Raw genomic sequence first — 17895 nt, 5'->3', positions numbered from 1 at the left:
TATTGCCTTGGCATTTTTTATGGCGTTTTTTCCACAGTTGCAGAGGATGGACCCAGTATCTGTGTGTCCTACGAGAAATAGGCTGAAAACAAACAGTTTCACACAAAACAAAGTCCTGGACTGGTTCATATTGAATTTTACACCATTTGGAACAAACATGCCATTACAAACAAACATACGCGACCGGATCCTGCGTGCCAAAAGCAACAGCAAACAATTTGCACCATCATTTGGGGCCAATCTTCCCAGAGGAGCAGACATTCGAAATAAAGCATGCCTTACAAACCACAGAAAAGAGACAAAAGGGTCTACCAAGTAAATGACATCAGGAGAGGGCAGATACTTGCCATTTATCCCAATCCCTTTTAGCTGGGTGAAACTTCTAACTTGTAAAGGCTGGAAAAACTGCCTAAGGTCAAAAAAGCAATTTCCACAGAAAGGCTAAAAACTCCAGAAAAAACGCCAAAACGCAGGAAAATGCAGTGGCAGTTTTCTTGGCGTTTTTCCTGGCGTTTTTCATCAAGAAAAAAACGCCGGACAAAAACCCAAGTGGAAACCTAGCCTAACACAGAAATTTCACCCAATTTACTAATTACTAAAAATCACAGGAGGATTATAAAACACAGAGGAGACGTCGAGGTCACGGCATCCATTGCACGGCTAAATATTCCCGCAAATAATTTGAGATGAAGAGTATTAACAGCATTAGTTGTTGGTCCCCGATCTCCACGCGGACGCCGGCCCCAGAGGAGGGCCATTCATTTCCTTAACGTTTGGCTAATGTGACCTGTAGATGAAATCGCATTTTCTATAAAGTGCAGCCATTTTTCCGTCCCGGGGCCTTTTACTCCTCCAAGCCTCCGAGGTTATTTCATGTGGACATTAAACTGTCTCATTTACGAATAATAATTAGAAAATTCCCTGAGGGTCTCTTAGGAAGTCTGTTAATACTGAAAGGAGGTGAAAACGCCAAAAAAAATAATTGGAGGGCCCTGATCACGAGCGAGGATCGGACTGTCTGCCAAACCTCCTGAGTTTCCTTTCAGTCCCTCACATCAAACCAAATGATTTAAAAATGTACTTCAAACACGTGTTTTCTAGGATTTTAATTACAACAGAAGGAAGAGACGAACAAAATGGCTTCTGAAGCCCAAACAGAGCAGATCACAGAGCGGAGACCCTCACCAGAATGATGCCAGCAGCAGACAATAAAACATTAAAGGGAAATGGAGTCTTTTTATTGCAATTTGGTTAACTAATGCCCACTTTGCTGTGATATAGTTGAGGGGTATCAGTGTCGGAGAACATGCGCCTGGCACACCTTTTCGATATCTCGTGACCCATCTGCATGTGGGGGGTTCAGGCAATCCTTTAAATGATGTCAGATAGAAGTCGCGCATGTACCATTGTGTTCTTTGTGCTCTCCAAGAAGCGTTCGTGTTGTTCAGCCATTGTCAAAGCGGCAGAATGGACCTTGTGATAAATGGCATCACCTTCTTTGGTTTGGAAGATAAACAGCCCCTCGCCGGTGTCGCACATCCTGCCAACAGACACGATGCCGGTTACCATATCCACGCCTAGAGGTCACTATCTGAAACTTACGGTTTTTTTTCAGGCCACCTACCTGCCAGCTTCAAACGTGAACCACGCCGGGTCCCTCCCGTACCTGCGCAGGGAGCTGAGCGGCCAAGAGACCAGCCTGGCCCTAGGGTTCTGGATATCCCAAAGGCTGATGTGCTCAGAGGTTATCTGCAGGGTGCATTCCCCATGGACATCTAAAGTAGGGGATGGCACCAAATACACATTGAATCTTTCTGGGGGAGAAACACAATATTAGTCTTAAGTCTTTTATTTGAGCAGCACAAAAATACATAAAAAACAAAATCCAACTGTCTCTAATTCAGAATTGTTTCAGCCAATTGGAGGCACCCACCAAAGACCTTCCTACTGTTATTGGCCAAACACAGCAGATTTAATATATCCAGTGTCTAAGTACAAAATACCCAAATATCCCTCTAAAATATTCAAATACACAGACCAATAAACAATAAAGACAACATTTGCTGCAGGATATATCTTTATCAGTGTCAGCAGGGATAAACTCGGTGATGAGGTTTGGGAAATCCATAATCCAGCTGGTTGCTCGCAGAGACCGGAGGAAACCCAGCATAAATATTTGGGCCAAATGCGTTTAAAAACGTAACGAGGATGGGATTTCTAAAATAAAGGGCCCCGGGTTCCGCTAGCGGCACACAGTACAGCGTCACCCACCATTGTGTTCCTGCTCTGCCCCGCTGGCTAAAAGATCAGGCTCCCCCAGGCTGATGTGGTTAATCCGGGTTCCCAGGCACTCGCTGCGCAGAACTTTACACCATTCATCAGCCTCCAGTTCTGGGCAAATAGAAATGAATCATTCAAATATTATTATTAGAAGTAATATATTATTATGTTTTGCTTGTCTTTACAGATGTGGGTGACGGGTAGATGAATATAGACAGAAAGATAGAGCTTCGACGCAGACAGACAAATAGACCGACATATAGACATAAAGATAGACGATAAAGAGATTAACTGCAAGTGCCATCTTAAACCGTCTCTCCCTGCAGAGTATTTTGCTGTCTTCTCCCTTGTGGATTCTCTGGCTGACTCCTCCCCTGCGGAGTCTCTGGCTGACTCCTCCCCTGCTGAGCCTTGGCTCCACCAAGCAGTTGGACGTGGGTCTTGTACATTTATTTAAGAACCTAGAGTCGATGTATCAGCTCACCGGATTCACAGGCAAATGTTTTTGAGGTGTCATCTGAGAAAATGATCCCCACCGCATGTTTTTTGGTGGTTTTGGGAAGCCTAAGAACCTCCTTCACATTACGGAGCTCTGTGACCTGGACCAAAAAAGGATGTTTCTTGTAAATGTGTTAACCACGTGGAGAATCGGTAAATTATCTCTAATGCAACCGGCACTGTACTCTGGGGTATACGCTTATACATTGGTGGAGGGAAGTAAAGATATGGGATGCACAATACCCCAACTATACGCCTTCCATGGAGCCCCTACAAAGGTGCCTGGGGCATCTATTGGGGAGGGGGCAGTTACAGGCTGGGAGTGTGGCATAACTGCCAGGTGTTTTACGTTTGACCAGGGTACAACATGATAAGAAACAAATAGCATAGCAAAATGGCACAGTACCCCAGTAACGTCCCCCAAATGACCACCAAACAAGAAAAAAAAAGAACACCGCAATACAGGGACTGCCAGGTGCTTTAAATCTATAAAGTTATATATTGATATACTTATATAGCAATACAGGGAGTACGAGTTATATATAAACAAGGAATTTTATTTAACGGCCCCACTAATCCTAACTATCCAGACTCCTCATTCTTTCCCACCCTCTCACATTAAGCATGACCTGGGTGGGGGGATCGGTTGCCATAGTAACATTCAAGGCTAGTTATACAATATTTTCTTATTTAGATTTCAGGGGATTAAGCGGGAGGCTGGCCGTATTCGGTTTCACATATTTATGATTTTATTGCGGGCCCAGTGAATAAATTCCAATTAATCTTCTGCACTTCTCCTATTATCAAAAATTAGCAGATTTTTCAGGTTTTGCAGAATATCCGCTATTCTCAGTCTAAAAGGTCACAATTTTACAATCTTAAAGATCTTTAAATGTTTTTAAACTCACAGTATTTTTGGACCCTGTGATATAAACACGAAGCAGCAGCCATGTTTGGGGAAATGTGCTTCATTGCCATTCATTCAGATAGCGAGAGGATATTGTGGATTTTCTATTGGCCGGAGAGCAGGGAGAGAAGGCGGGGGAGAGAGCAGGGAGAGGGTGGGGAGAGAGAGAAGAAAGAAAGAGAACAGGGAGAGAGTGGAGAGAGAGAACAGGGAGAGAGTGGAGAGAGAGAACAGGGAGAGAGTGGAGAGAGAGAACAGAGAGATAGTGGAGAGAGAGTAGGGAGAGGGGGAGAGAGAGAGCGCAGGGAGATGGTGGGGAGAGAGCATGGAGAGGGTGGGGAGAGAACAGGCGGCGGCGCTCCGTAGGGCAGGGATTCTGTTTTGTTCCAGGTTTTGGGGTTTTGTCCCCAAGTCTCACATTAAACTGATTTGGTGCGTTAAGGGAGATGCCTGGGCAAGAACACCAAGTGAGGCGGTAGAAGAGCTAAGGACCCTCTGCTGCGTTTACCCCACGCACCTTGTGGTAGAAGCGGAAGTAAGCTGCCCGCTCATCCGCAAATTTTTCCAGACGATTTGGTCCTTTGCTCGATGGCTTCTTAAATACTAACCAATAGCGCCGATAAATCTAAAAAGCACAAAGAAAATACAAATAATAACAATAATAATAACAATAACAAAATTATATGAGAAACAGATAGAGATGAAAAGCTGGAAATTGGAAGCAAGGCGTCGAGCCCTATCACAATGATCCTCTGTAAAGGAAGTTACTGTGATCGGTCATTCGTGGATCAGCAGGGTCGGTTCCAGGTCTCTGTGTTTTATTGTGTAAAAGAGGTTCTTGCGATAATGTCAGCCTCAGGAAGGTCTGAGGGGCATTGAAGGCCTGGGATACACTTTATGGAATCTGAAGTGAGCAGGAGGCCGGTGAATGGGAAGCATTTATTTCCATCCCCTGAGGAACACTGTGGGAATGTATGCAGCCTTATAGAAGGGTGGACTATGGGAATTTATGCAGCCTTATAGAAGGGGACTATGGAAATGTATACAGCCTTATAGAAGGGACACTATGGGAATGTATACAGCCTTATAGAAGGGGGGGCTATGGGAATGTATGCAGCCTTATAGAAGGGGAGACTATGGGAATGTATACAGCCTTATAGAAGGGACACTATGGGAATGTATGCAGCCTTATAGAAGGGGAGACTATGGGAATGTATACAGCCTTATAGAAGGGACACTATGGGAATGTATGCAGCCTTATAGAAGGGATACTATAGGGATGTATACAGCCTTATAGAAGGGGAGACAACAGGAATGTATACAGCCTGTAGAAGGAACACTATGGGAATGTATACAGCCTTATAGAAGGGGAGGACTATGGGAATGTATACAGCCTATAGAAGGAACATGTCAGGGTCCATCCAGGCTGCGGAGCTGCATATCTCTGGTTTTCCCTGCCTTGCCTCAGTTCCCATGTTTTGCTGTAATCTGTTCCTGCATTTCCGTATGATCTGTCTTGAACCTCTGATTCCTGGATTCCAGTCCTGCTCTTTGCTTCAGCTCCTGTTTCCTTTATAAGGTCTGCCCCACCTGTTTGTTATGTTAGTCTCAGTCTGCAGTCTAAAGGTATGTCCTTCTCAGTTTTGTGTTTAGATTCAATGTTTAGTTTCAGTTTATTAGTAATTCAGTAGGCAGGCTTTAGCGTTAGGACCCACCGAATATTGGAGTACTTTGGCGTAGTGGTGGGCTAAGCGTACTATGGCCATATGATGTGACGGAATCTCCAATTGTTATCTTATAGTCCTAGGCTAGTTCCTGTATCCATGTGTGTCTGTAATTTGTGTACCTTTGCCTTTCTACCCTGAATCATCTGAGGATTTCGGTTCCTCTCTCCATGTCCCAGTTATGATGTCCTATCCTTGCTTAAAGTAGCGCTCTGGGTCATTACAGTCATCTGTATGGACCCAGTTCCTGACACACTATACAGCCTATACAGGGACACTATGGGAATGTATGCAGCTTTATGGCTGTAATACCGGTCGTCATGGAAACCTTGACTTGTCATTATTTAAAGATACATTTAATGGAATCACCTGCATTCAAGCAGGTAAATCACCCATAACATGCTGGGGCAAAAGCACCAACTGGGATCCCAGCAGGGGGAAGACTAGGAAGGAGTCCGCTCCAGACTGTTTGACCCCCAGGATCTGCTCCTTCGCTGTTGGGGGAGTAAAGTTTTACCCGTGGCACAAGTTGCCTGCGTTAGTGCCAAGCCAGATACGACCTAATAGAATCCAGGTAGAAAGGGCTAATGAGGAATGATCCATTACAAAGAGCGAGGCTCGACAGGCGTCTGCCCGTAATAGATATCGCATTAATCGGGATAAAAGTGTGAGGTGGGACTTTACTGAATAATGGAAGGTACCGGCGCAGGAATTAGTCCCGTCATCCGCTATGAGGAGGGTTTTGACCCTTTAACTCCCTTGAGCAGTGAGTTCATTTGTGAGGAGAAAAGAAATTGGAAAATATATAAAGAATAAACTCACCCCGAGTCGTCTGCTTCGGATCCTGACGTAGCCCTGCTTCACAACATCACTGAAACCGGAGCCCATTCCCGGCCGGGAGGAGAAGCCGGAGGCGATGGGCAGGATGGAGATTTTTAAGAAAGAGGCCACGGGAGGCTCCTCAGCTCCTCCAGGAGACTCGCTCTACTCTGCGCTTTATTTAAATCCACTCTGTAGAGAAAGACGAGCTCAGAGAGCGTCAGCTGACAGCCGGATAATCACGGGAGGCAGGAGAAACACTTCCCACCGTGGTACCCACACCAAGCGATCGAGGAGAAGCATTTAAATACATAAAGGGGTAAAGGAGGGGAGGGAATATATTTCAAACACTAGAGGATCAGAGGCTGAGATGGAACAGAGAGGGTGGTAGATAAGTGGAACAGCCTCCCAACAGAAGTGGTAGAGGGTAATACAGTGAGGGTATTAAACATGCATGGGATAGACATACGGCTCCTGAATCTAAGACGAGACCAACGACTGATTACGGTTTGAGTTGTTACAGCAGGAGAAACGGGAGACTAGACGGGGGCCGAATGGGGCCGATCTGCTGGCAGGTCCGGGGTTTCTCTTTAACAAGCAGACATTAACCCTCTCGGTGCCGAAGGGGTGAATAACGTACAGCGTGAGGATGGCGCTCGTTCCGTATGTTGATTGTGTTGGTTACTGAATCTCGGGGAGATAAATTAATAATCTATTAAATATATTTTATTATTGTTTAGCCGATCTGCAGGATTAAAGAACGAGGCTGGATATATAGAACGGGAGCAGTTTGGGGGTGGAATATTTCTTAGAATGACCCAGAGCCCGTAAGTTTGCTGTTAACTTGGGGAAATACTTTCTCATTCCATTACTCTGCGCTGAACCATAATCAATAAGCTGCGGATGAGCGATAAAGTTCGGACCAATAAAAGCCCGTCTTGGTTTCTCGGCGCATGTTGCAGGTCACCTTTGTCCCGTGTTGGGTGCTCCGTGTTTCTCGCGCAGGAAAAGGAGGCTCTGAAAATAACGAATCGGCCTTTCTGTACAAAAACCTCAGATTTGGAACATTATTTCTGATCGGAGCGACATAAAGCGTAATGCGATCCCGTTTTTTATTTCCAAGGACAAACTCAGGACTTATCTTATTCCAGGGCAGAAAAATCTTACTTAATATTATGAGTCAGGCAGCGTCGGGATGCAGGATTTCCAGGCCCTCCGATGTCGGGGGACTCGCATCGCAAGTATTTATGTTTTAATAAAACGCGGGCCGAGCTGCGGCCCTAAGTCGTCCCAGGATCTCTCTGCTCCTTAAATAGCGGCAGGACGGACTTCACGCCGATCGTCAGGAATGTCTGCTCCTTAATATAGAGCTCATTCCAGACTCCATCTTACCGGCTGAGAATGCAGATCACAGACAGCTGAAGATGAGGATGATGGGGGTCTGATAGAGGGTCGGATGGGGGGGTCGGATTGGGGTTCGGATGGAGGGTCTGCGCTCCCGCAGCGGCATGAATGCGGTCCACGTATTCAATCAGTCTATATGCATCTGGAACCTAGAAAGCAAACATTAATGCATGGCCCGGGGCGCGATCCCGTTCCTTAAAAAGTGTCATTTTGCCTGTATACATTAAAATAAAAAAAACAAGCATATTGCCATAGCAACCAATGCACAGCCTGTAGGGATAACACCAATCACCCCCCCACCAGGGTTCTTCACTCGGCCAGGAAGCAGAATGTACTAAACACATGCAGCCCAACTATACATTACTACAACTCCCATCACGCGGGACAAGCCAACAGTAGTCTGCAAGTTTTAGGTAAAATAGGCCATGTTTTATTGTCTTTTTTTTCTGCCATTGAAATTGCTCTCCTCTCATCCTGCGTCATACAGGAGAGTAATCCGCTCGGCGTGCCCCGGATGCTCAGGCACTAGTGTAGGGTGCGTCACCCTTGAAGGATGCGGTGTTTCCAGGCTGACACCTGATGCCAAGTAATTAGCGATTCACCAGTGGCTACTGAGCCCAGACCAAGAAAAACACACATGCCAGACTTTTGTTTTGTGTTTTGTTGTGTAAAGACAGCGGGGCCCCGAGCTGCGCATCAGCACAGGTGGGGCCCCGAGCCGTGCGTCAGCTCCGGTCTTAGTCCTCAAAAGGACTCACATCGTGCATGCACAATACAGATTCTGCACAGGATTTACGGAGCAGCCAAATACGCCGGGACTGGGGCAAAACTCAAGCAATCAACGGAACAGACGGCAGCAGTCGCTCCAACTTATCCTTTCTCGCCTGTGCTGGACCCCACAGAGCCCCCGGTAAATATACGCAAAGGTCATTGCTAGTATGCAGTGGCCTACTCCCTGGGGGGGGGGTGATAACTGCAGTCTAATACGCTGTAGACCGGCTGCACGTCCATAGAACTAGATATAAAATACCCCTCAGAAGGATGCCAACATTAACCCTTCAAGAACCATCAGTTACTCAGAGCGTCAAGTGCACATGGGACAGCAAAAGGCATCGAGGGTCAACCGAAGGGGTTCACCGAGTGACAACAAACAGCCGCAGAGCTTTCAGGTTTTATTTTTGCAAACAATAATATAAAAAGAGAACGGGGGGGGGGATATTTATATTATTATTTAACTTTCATCCGCTTCTAAATTGATGTTGTTTCCGAACTTGGCATAAAGCTGGACCTTGAGATCGGCAAGAACTTGATGGATGGATCCCACCTGAGACTGTAACCCCTCGATCTCCTCTTCTAGAGCTCGCTGGGGAAAAAGAAAGACTTCAGGAAACGAGTTCAGCAGACGGGGGCTCAGCAGTTACTACGATTTATACGATTTAGATTCTGCACATAAGGCTCCCGCTCACAAGTTAAAGGGACAACCTAGTGTTTCACGCAGCCTGAATAACGGAGCGCACCGTACAGCACTGTGCATGCGTCTTAATAACAATTCTCCTCTCATTAGAAAGATTTACATTTTGGGTCTAAAATCCTATTTTTCCTAACTGGAAAGCTGAAGTCAGAGGGTTGGGGCCCTCAGCCGGCTCTGCACATTACAGCCCCCTACATGTCTGTACTTGCGCAAACTAAATGGTGCGTCTCTCGGCTACTTGCTCCTTCTTAGCGGTGTTTCAGACCTTTGCGGCTTCCAGCATCTCCTGTGTTTCCTCCTGGGAATGACTTATAAAGACATCTCCGATCTGATACGGAACGAGAAGCGCATCGTCCAACATCATGAGGTCATCGCAGGCATCCTCCAAGTTACGAAGCTGCTTCTGGAAAACAGATGAAACACGGAAAAGCATGAAGTCTCCCGGCCGACGTGTGTCACGCTTTCACCGACATGGAACCTGCGCGACGAGTGAGCGATTTCACGGCGGCAGATAGCGATCGGCGCTTGGATCGGTACAGCCGCGAGTATACCAAGAAAATGACGTCACAGAACTGACACCGAGAGGCAACCGCTGCCAAGCACATCCCGTGGCGCAGAGAAGCACTCCCAGCCACCAGCCCCACTGCGGAGCTCCGCGCAGCCCTCCCTGCCCCCATAATGTAAACAGGCTGGCAGGGGTCCCGATCACCCAAGAGGGTAACCAGCTCCACGCTCCGGGGATCGGGGACTAATCTGCGGATATTTTTTAGTTTTTTCTGTTTCTCAGCATTTTGGTAAAAGCTCACCTTCTTAACCTCAATCTCATCCTTCAGCTCCGTCGCTCTGCTGGTGCTTCTTGCAAACACGTTGATTTTTTGCTGGTCTTCGAATGTGACGTTAACGTCCTCCGCTACCTGATAACCCGGAACATGAACGAGAAGCTTCACACACAACGTATTCGTTACTCCAGCCAAACGCACGTGTGTATATATATCGCCATCATACTCCGCAGCGCTGTACAATGTGTTATTATTTATATATTGCCGTCATACTCCGCAGCGCTGTACAATGTGTGTTATTATTATTTATATATCGCCGTCATACTCCGCAGCACTGTACAATGTGTTAATAATAATAATAATAACACGTTGTACAGTGCTGTGGAGTATGGCGGCGATATATAAATAATAATACTTATATATCGCCGTCATACTCCGCAGCGCTGTACAATGTTATTATTTATATATCACCGTCATACTCCGCAGCGCTGTACAATGTGTGTTATTATTATTCATATATCGCCATCATACTCCGCAGAGCAGTACAATGTGTCATATATCGCCATCATAGTCCGTAGCGCAGTACAGTGTTTTGAAGGGAGAGGGTCTCATGAGATCCCATTTGTGCAAAGCAATCTCATTGAGTCCAGGGAGACAGGGGAAGAAGGTGGGACTGGGCAAGCTAAAAAGAGACAGCTGGTAGGTAAGCACTCAGCACATGGAGGTCTTGGACCAATTTCTCAGTCTCCCGCTGACCCCTAAATCCACGCTTTGAGAAATGACCCGAAATACCGACTTTTTCCCAAAAACCGCCAGCTCGAGTCCTCTTACCGCTTTCTTCATGGTGGCCGCCATCTTGGGAATGAACCAACCGCCGGTCGGGTTTCTGTAACCACACGAGTCTATCCAAATACCGCCACCAGCCGCACTGTCAGCTTCTCTGAGGGCAGAAATCACCGACAACAACCCGTCTGGTCCGTTTCCGTGATAATTTAGATCACAGTTCGAAGAGTTAAACGGACTTGGTACGGTCCGGGCGGGACAAGGAATGGTCGCGCCGGTGCACGAAGCCGCCACCAAGTGGCGCTATACACATATCTCTATATGGAGAGAGAGGGCGAGGAAGCTATTTCTCTCTCGCTCTCTTTCTCCATATAGAGATGTGTATATAGCGCCACTTGGTGGCGGCTTCGTGCACCTGGCGCGGTTCATTTCTCAAAGCGTGGATTTAGGGGGTCAGCGGAGACTGAGAAATTGGTCCAAGACCTCCATATGCTGAGTTCTTACCTACCAGCTGTCTCTTTTTAGCTTGTCCAGTCCCTCCTTCTTCCCCTGTCTCCCTGGACTTAATGAGATTGCTTTGCACAAATGGGTATCTCATGAGACCCTCTCCCTTCAAGTTCCCTGTAAAACACTGTACTGCGCTGCGGAATATGATGGCGATATATGACACATTGTACTGCGCTGCGGAGTGCAGTTCCCTGTTGGATTCTACCTGTTTTGACCAGGCTTGTCCTGACCTTGCTCTTGTTTTGGTTCTTATTCATCATCTTCTGGTATTGACCCAGCTTACATAGAAATATAGAAAGTGACGGCAGATAAGAACCATTCGGCTCATCCAGTCTGCCCAACCTCTGAATACTTTCCTTAGTCCCTAGCCTTATCTTATATCTAGCTGAGCCTTATAGTATCCCATGCTTGATTAAGTGTCTTCACTGTATTAACATCTACCACTTCTGCTGGAAGGCTATTCCATGCATCTACCACCCTTTCAGTAAAGTAAAATTTCCTGATGTTACCTTTAAACCCTTGCCCATCTGGCTTAAGACTATGTTGTGGTAGTATTTCTCCTTTTTTAAAAAATAAACTCTCTTCCTTTATCGTGTTGATTGCATTTAAGTATTTAAATGTTTCTATCATATCCCCCCTGTCACGTCTTTCTTCCAGGCTATATACCGTATTGGCTCGGATATAGGCCGCCCCCGTATATAGGCCGCACCCTAAAAGTTTGGTGCTTTTTTAAAGAAAAAGTTTTTTTTCTTTAAAAAAGCACCAAAAAAAACATGCTGCCACTCTGTCCCCCCCCCCGAGATATGCTGCCACTGTCCTCCCTCCCCGAGATACGCTGCCACTCTGTCCTCCCTCCCCGAGATACGCTGCCGCTGTCCTCCCTCCCCGCGATACGCTGCCGCTGTCCTCCCTCCCCGCGATACGCTGCCGCTGTCCTCCCTCCCCGCGATACGCTGCCGCTGTCCTCCTCTGCCCCCCCCTCCTCGACTTACCGGAGCAGACTCCCGGGTGTCTTGCGGGGCCGGCGAGGGACATCTACGCAATACGCGTATGCAACTTCCGGTACCGGTACCGGAAGTTGCATGGGCGTATTGCGTAAATGTCTCCCGCCGGCCCCGCAAGACAGGCGGGAGTCTGCTCCGGTAAGTCGGGGGTGGGCAGAGGTAAAACGCTTAGATAACCTCCCGTGCCGGCACCCCCCCCCCCCGTGGGAAGTGCTGGCAGGGGAGGCTGTCTGAGCGTATCAGACAGTAGGATGCAGGTCCCCTGCACCGCTGCGGGGGATCTGTATCTTAACCCCGCTGCCTGCCCGGCGCCCGGGACTGCATGTCCCGGGCGTCGGGCGCTAGAGCCCGAATATAGGCCGCACCCCCACTTTAAAAACTTAAAGTGGGGGAAAAAAGTGTGGCCTATATTCGAGCCAATACGGTATTTTAAGATCCTTTAACCATTCCTGGTAAGCTTTATCCTGTAATCCATGAGCCATTTTAGTAGTCCTTCTCTGAACTTTCAGTCCATAAGAGCGACCATAAGGTCTCCTCCTTTTTCTTCATTGGAGTTCAAGTTGTTAGTTTTATAAAAAGTGTGGCCATTTTTATGCTCTATAGGGGAGTGTTATTTGTTAGTTCAGTTTAAATCTAAGTCAGTGGTTGTATAATGACATGATAATAGAATATATAGTTTTGGCTGGAAATTTGCTTCAGCCAGTTGGTGGGTTTGGACAGCTTTGGCACCCTGTAAAAAATAAACAATTTATCCAATATTATCTGTGTACTGGATAAACACTTGCAATGGCATTTATAAATGTATATATATGTTAGAATTCCACCTTACGTGGGTGCATTTGCCGTACCTGCCTCTTTTAACATTAAGAATATTCTTCCTTAAATTACTTATTAAGTTACTCCTCCTTCTTAGGTAAATTTGATTCTAGTTTTGACAGTTCTAAATGGCATGTCCACTGTAAATGAAATAGAAGAAAATAAAGTATTATGTAAATGACTGTTTATTCATTTATTGGGCTCCCATGAAAAGCCTTTTCTTAGGTATGTGGAAAGGCCCTGTGCATCCTACACATTCCTTTCCTCATTTCTTTCTTCTTGAACCACTCCTTTTAACACTGAATAATCAAAGAGGGGCACTTAGATTAGAGCAAATATCAACTGATGTTTAAAGAATATGTAACCAAGCTACCACAATGTTTATCTTCGGAATAGGGCATTGTCTTTCACAAGGTATAAGGCTAGGTTTCCACTTGGGTTTTTGTCCTGCGTTTTTTTCTTGATGAAAAACGCCAGGAAAAACGCCAAGAAAACTGCCACTGCATTTACCTGCGTTTTGGCGTTTTTTCTGGAGTTTTTTCTGGCGTTTTAGCCTTTCTGTGGAAATTGCTTTTTTTGACCTTAGGCAGTTTTTCCAGCCTTTACAAGTTAGAAGTTTCACCCAGCTAAAAGGGATTAGGATAAATGGCAAGTATCTGCCCTCTCCTGATGTCATTTACTTGGTAGACCCTTTTGTCTCTTTTCTGTGGTTTGTAAGGCATGCTTTATTCCGAATGTCTGCTCCTCTGGGAAGATTGGCCCCAAATGATGGTGCAAATTGTTTGCTGTTGCTTTTGGCACGCAGGATCCAGTTGATGCGTCGGGTATGTTTGTTTGTAATGGCATGTTTGTTCCAAATGGTGTAAAATTCAATATGAACCAGTCCAGGACTTTGTTTTGTGTGAAACTGTTTGTTTCCAGCCTATTTCTCGTAGGACACACAGATACTGGGTCCATCCTCTGCATTGTAACTGTGGAAAAAACGCCATAAAAAACGCCAAGGCAATAAACCCACATGGCTTTTTCATGGCGTTTTTTCTCTCCCATAGACTTCTATTGGAGAAAAACGCCAAGATTTCCTTGCAAAAAACGCCAGAGTGTCAACATGCTGCGATTCTGAAAAACTGCCACAGAGCCCAAAAAAGCAGAAAAACGCCAAAGAGGACTGAAAAAACGCCAAACAGAAAAACGCCAAGTGGAAATGGCATTTTGCGATTTCCTATTGAAGAACAGCTAACATCTGGCTGCAGCGTTTTTTCACTAAAAAAACGCCAGGTGGCGCTATTGGCGTTTTTATGGGCGTTTTTAGCAAAAAAAAACAAGTGGAAACCTAGCCTAAGAGTGCGTAAAATGTTTTCAACAGGGTATATCATTTTCCATTCATCCAGTAGAGGATTTGTGAGGTCAGATGCAGATGTTGAACGAGAAGGTTCATAATCTTCCTCCCAGTTCACCCCAAAGGTGTTCAATGGGGTTGTCTAAAATGTCTTGCTATGCTGAAAGGAAATAAAGACATTTTAGACAATGCTATGCTTCCAACGTCATTGTAACAGTTTGGGGAAGGCCATTTTCTATTCCAGCATGACTGTGCCCCAGTGCACAAAGCAAGGTCCATAAAAACATGGGTGGATGAGTTTGGTGTGAAAGAACTTGACTGGCCCGCACAGAGCTCTGACCTCAGTCCCATCAAACACCTTTGGGATGAACTGGAACAGAGATCGTGAGCCGGACCTTCTTGTCCAACATCAGTGCCTGACCTCACAAATGCTCTACCCGATGAATAGGCAAACATTCCCACAAAAACACTCCAAAAGCTTGTGGAAAGGCTTCCCAGAATAGCAGAAGCTGTTGTAGCAGCAAAAGGGAGGACCAACTACATATTAATGTCTATGTATATAGAATGCAATCTCCTAAAAGCCCCTGTTGGTGTAATGGTCAGGTGCCCTTATGCGTTTGTGTACATAGTGTATATTGACCTGGTTCCCTCATCCAACCAGGCTCTGTGCTACATAATGGAAGCTACTCCTCTCACCCATCTTCTTTCCTTGAAATTAATTACGGAACTTGCGCTGGGGCTTTTATGACGGAGCGCCAGCGTGACATGACCTTCCGGTGCTCGATCACAGAAACCCCAGCTGAAGTTCCGGATAGCTGCGAAGGTTCTCTACGCACATTGCGCAGACGTTCACTGGCTGCCTCCACTAGACACCAGGGAGTCTGAAGCACGGAGGACAAGTGGCATATAGGGGGGCAAATGTGCATAACGGGAGGCAGATGTGCATAACTGGGGGGCAGGTTGGCAAATAAAAGGAAATAAAAACAAGAAATGCATTTTTCTCAATCATAGGTTTTTTGGGTTTTTTTCAATTAACCAAAGCCTTTTAATAGTTATTTAGGTAAAAATGACAATTGACAATAGCTTTAAATATACGAATTACTAAACATAAAGTATTCAATGAATTGTGAACTTGCTGGCTAATTTTTTTTTTAAACCTTTATTTTAGATAAGCCTAAACATAAATAGTAAAATACAATACATCAGACATCAAACACATCCAATCCTCGCTTCTAAACAAAGTGTTATCTTGTTGAGGGGAAAAAAGGAAGTACATAAATTCGAGTATATAAGTACAATGACTATACAATAAACATAGTTTTTATTAAATATGAAACAAATGTGAATTAATACTTATTAGTAAAACTGTTTTCCTATAAGGTAGTCTTATATTCAGGATTTTTCTTTTTTTCCTAAATTAATATTCAGATTTGGGGGGGGGGTCGTGTTATAATCAAGCAAGTGTGGTATTCAAGAGGTATGACAAAACTAGAATTGACAGACCAAGACACACAGACATATTAGGTAAAGATGGCCCTATTCGCAAGTTTATAATCTAGATGTGAGCTTAAGTGGCCCGGATGTAGGACGAGGCAAAGTCACATAATCAAAAGGAAGGTAGCATTAGATGATTCCGGCGGGGTATCGTGAGAGAGGTCATTTATGTTAGGATTTATGGAGGAATCATAATTGAGATGGGTCCAGTAATAACTGCAGCAAATTCAGGTTCTCCATTGTAGGATGAATGGGTTGCAGGGCAAACAATAGAAATGCATTGTCTTCAGTGGCTGTGTTTAAGAGCACCAGAGCCTCTGTGCAATAAGGGTTTGTGAATTGAAGGGTCAATGAATAGAGCACACTGGAAATAGAAAGGGCTGTGGATGATGTAAGTCAAATACACTGTACCTGTGTCACGTACCCACTGGTCTGCCATTGGGGTAGGCCTCCCACTGTTGCTCTGTGGTCCACGGTCCTGATCCGCTGTCGATGTCCACCATCAGTGTCTCACGCTGCTCGAGGGATCCTCCACCAGCTGCACTGATGGGCTCCTCTTCTGCTTATTAGTACAGTGGTCGGCTGTGGCCTTGTGTGCAGCCGCTCCACACACAAGATGGCCACAGGCGTACAGCTAGAATGGAGTGACCTCACTCTTGAATTTTTCTCCTCCTCAGTCCTTACTATAGTTTTATGAAAGTCTATCTATGATAGCCATAGCATATACTGTATTGTCCTAGCACATTTTATTAATATTGTTCCTGTGTTTGACCCTGGCTCCCTGACTATGGCTTGTCCTGTACACCCTTAGAGTTTTTCTCCTCGGTCTTGGAGGATCACCAGAAACTCCAGTGGTCGCCTAACCCCAAAAGGCTCAACAAGAGGGGGAACCTGTTCGGGGGGGGCTCTTCTGAAACCGACCAACATTCTCTTGTGAGGAGACAGTGTCCTGCCCTGCACCAGCGTCTCCTCTGATATGCTAAGCATGGTAACCTGATGAATAAATGTATGTTCACAGAAAGGGATCACATTCAAAGGAATACGTTTTCTTGGGCGTGACTGAATGAATAGGTCTAATAGCAGCGACTGGGTTAACGTCACACACCAAAAGCCATCCTGTTTTTCTTTGTATAAAGTTATTTAATGTCATGTGTCCTTTGGGGCAAACTGATTTATAACATGATCATGTAAGCTATTGTGTGAATGTCACAGGAACTGCAACATAAAGAAAACAATGACATTCACAGAAGCCATGACCTTGATTATACTTAAAATTAATTTACCATCCTTTGTCTTCTGTTTCTAAAGCATCAGTGGACTTTTCTAGTAGAGTATTTTGACCTTATACTGTATTACCAGAGGCGTATCTACTGAAAATAGCGCCTATGGCAAGCACTGAAATTGCGCCCCTGTCCAAATATCTAAAACCCATTTATTAGCCCCTGCTGCCCATATATATATATATATATATATATATATACCGGTATATATATAAATTTTAGTCCCTGCTGCCGATATATATATATAAATATATATATAAATATTAGACCCTGCTGCCGATAGCGGGTATAGATCAACACACAAACCCAGATCAATTGAAATTCACTTGTGATCTCAGCACTGAAGGTATATATCAAATAAACAGAATCAGACATACAAATCCTGTATTTGCAGGTATACAATAATAATATATGAAACGTAGCATTGCAGGTATAGCTCAAATAAATACATGGAAACAGCATTGCAGGTATTAATCAACTGAATAAGACATAGTAACCCTGTATTTGCAGGTATACATAAATAATGTATGGAAACATAGCATAGCAGATATGGATCTACAGAATAACACAAAAAAACAGGTATAGATCAATTGGAATTCACATAAAAACACGGCATTAAAAGGTATATTTAAAACCCCCTAAACTACAGGCATAGATCACAGCCCTGGCATCCACACTGCCCACATAGAACCTGACCAGCACCCAGATAACACACATAAGATTTGCCATCTTTGTCCCCAAATAGCCCAGCACAAGTCAACTTTGTCCCCAAACAGTTCGGCCAGTGCCATCT

At 45.2% G+C, this 17895-nt stretch overlaps 2 protein-coding genes across 2 annotated transcripts; both read right to left on the bottom strand.

Annotated features, from left to right (window-relative positions):
- Nucleotides 1–1078: 1078 nt before the first annotated feature.
- Nucleotides 1079–6297, bottom strand: DOK5 (docking protein 5). The gene is made up of 6 exons (XM_053452734.1): nt 6232–6297; nt 4203–4310; nt 2765–2879; nt 2272–2391; nt 1625–1814; nt 1079–1540 (listed from the first exon to the last, which is right to left on the bottom strand). The coding sequence occupies exons 1-6, from the start codon at nt 6295–6297 to the stop codon at nt 1372–1374; spliced, it is 768 nt and encodes a 255-aa protein (XP_053308709.1). The 3' UTR covers nt 1079–1371.
- A 2494-nt stretch (nt 6298–8791) lies between these two features.
- PFDN4 (prefoldin subunit 4) lies at nt 8792–10947 on the bottom strand. The gene is made up of 4 exons (XM_053452735.1): nt 10714–10947; nt 9910–10017; nt 9369–9506; nt 8792–8995 (listed from the first exon to the last, which is right to left on the bottom strand). Exons 1-4 carry the CDS (start codon nt 10735–10737, stop codon nt 8864–8866), a joined length of 402 nt encoding a protein of 133 aa, XP_053308710.1. The 5' UTR covers nt 10738–10947; the 3' UTR covers nt 8792–8863.
- Nucleotides 10948–17895: the final 6948 nt, after the last annotated feature.

Source organism: Spea bombifrons, chromosome 13 (assembly GCF_027358695.1).
Source record: "Spea bombifrons isolate aSpeBom1 chromosome 13, aSpeBom1.2.pri, whole genome shotgun sequence".
Classification (NCBI taxonomy): Eukaryota; Metazoa; Chordata; class Amphibia; order Anura; family Pelobatidae; genus Spea; species Spea bombifrons.
Note: the sequence above shows the minus strand (reverse complement) of the source record. Positions and strands in the feature narration are given on the sequence as shown.

Coding starts and splice junctions, on each gene's coding strand:
- DOK5 (XM_053452734.1), bottom strand. CDS start 6,297: ATGGGCTCCGGTTTCAGTGATGTTGTGAAGCAGGGCTACGTCAGGATC. Junction 4,311..6,231: donor TCCGAAGCAGACGACTCGGG/GTGAGTTTATTC, acceptor TGTGCTTTTTAG/ATTTATCGGCGCTATTGGTT. Junction 1,815..2,271: donor GGCAGAGCAGGAACACAATG/GTGGGTGACGCT, acceptor TTTCTCCCCCAG/AAAGATTCAATGTGTATTTG.
- PFDN4 (XM_053452735.1), bottom strand. CDS start 10,737: ATGGCGGCCACCATGAAGAAAGCG. Junction 9,507..9,909: donor ATGAGATTGAGGTTAAGAAG/GTGAGCTTTTAC, acceptor TCTGTTTTCCAG/AAGCAGCTTCGTAACTTGGA. Junction 8,996..9,368: donor AGATGCTGGAAGCCGCAAAG/GTCTGAAACACC, acceptor CTTTTTCCCCAG/CGAGCTCTAGAAGAGGAGAT.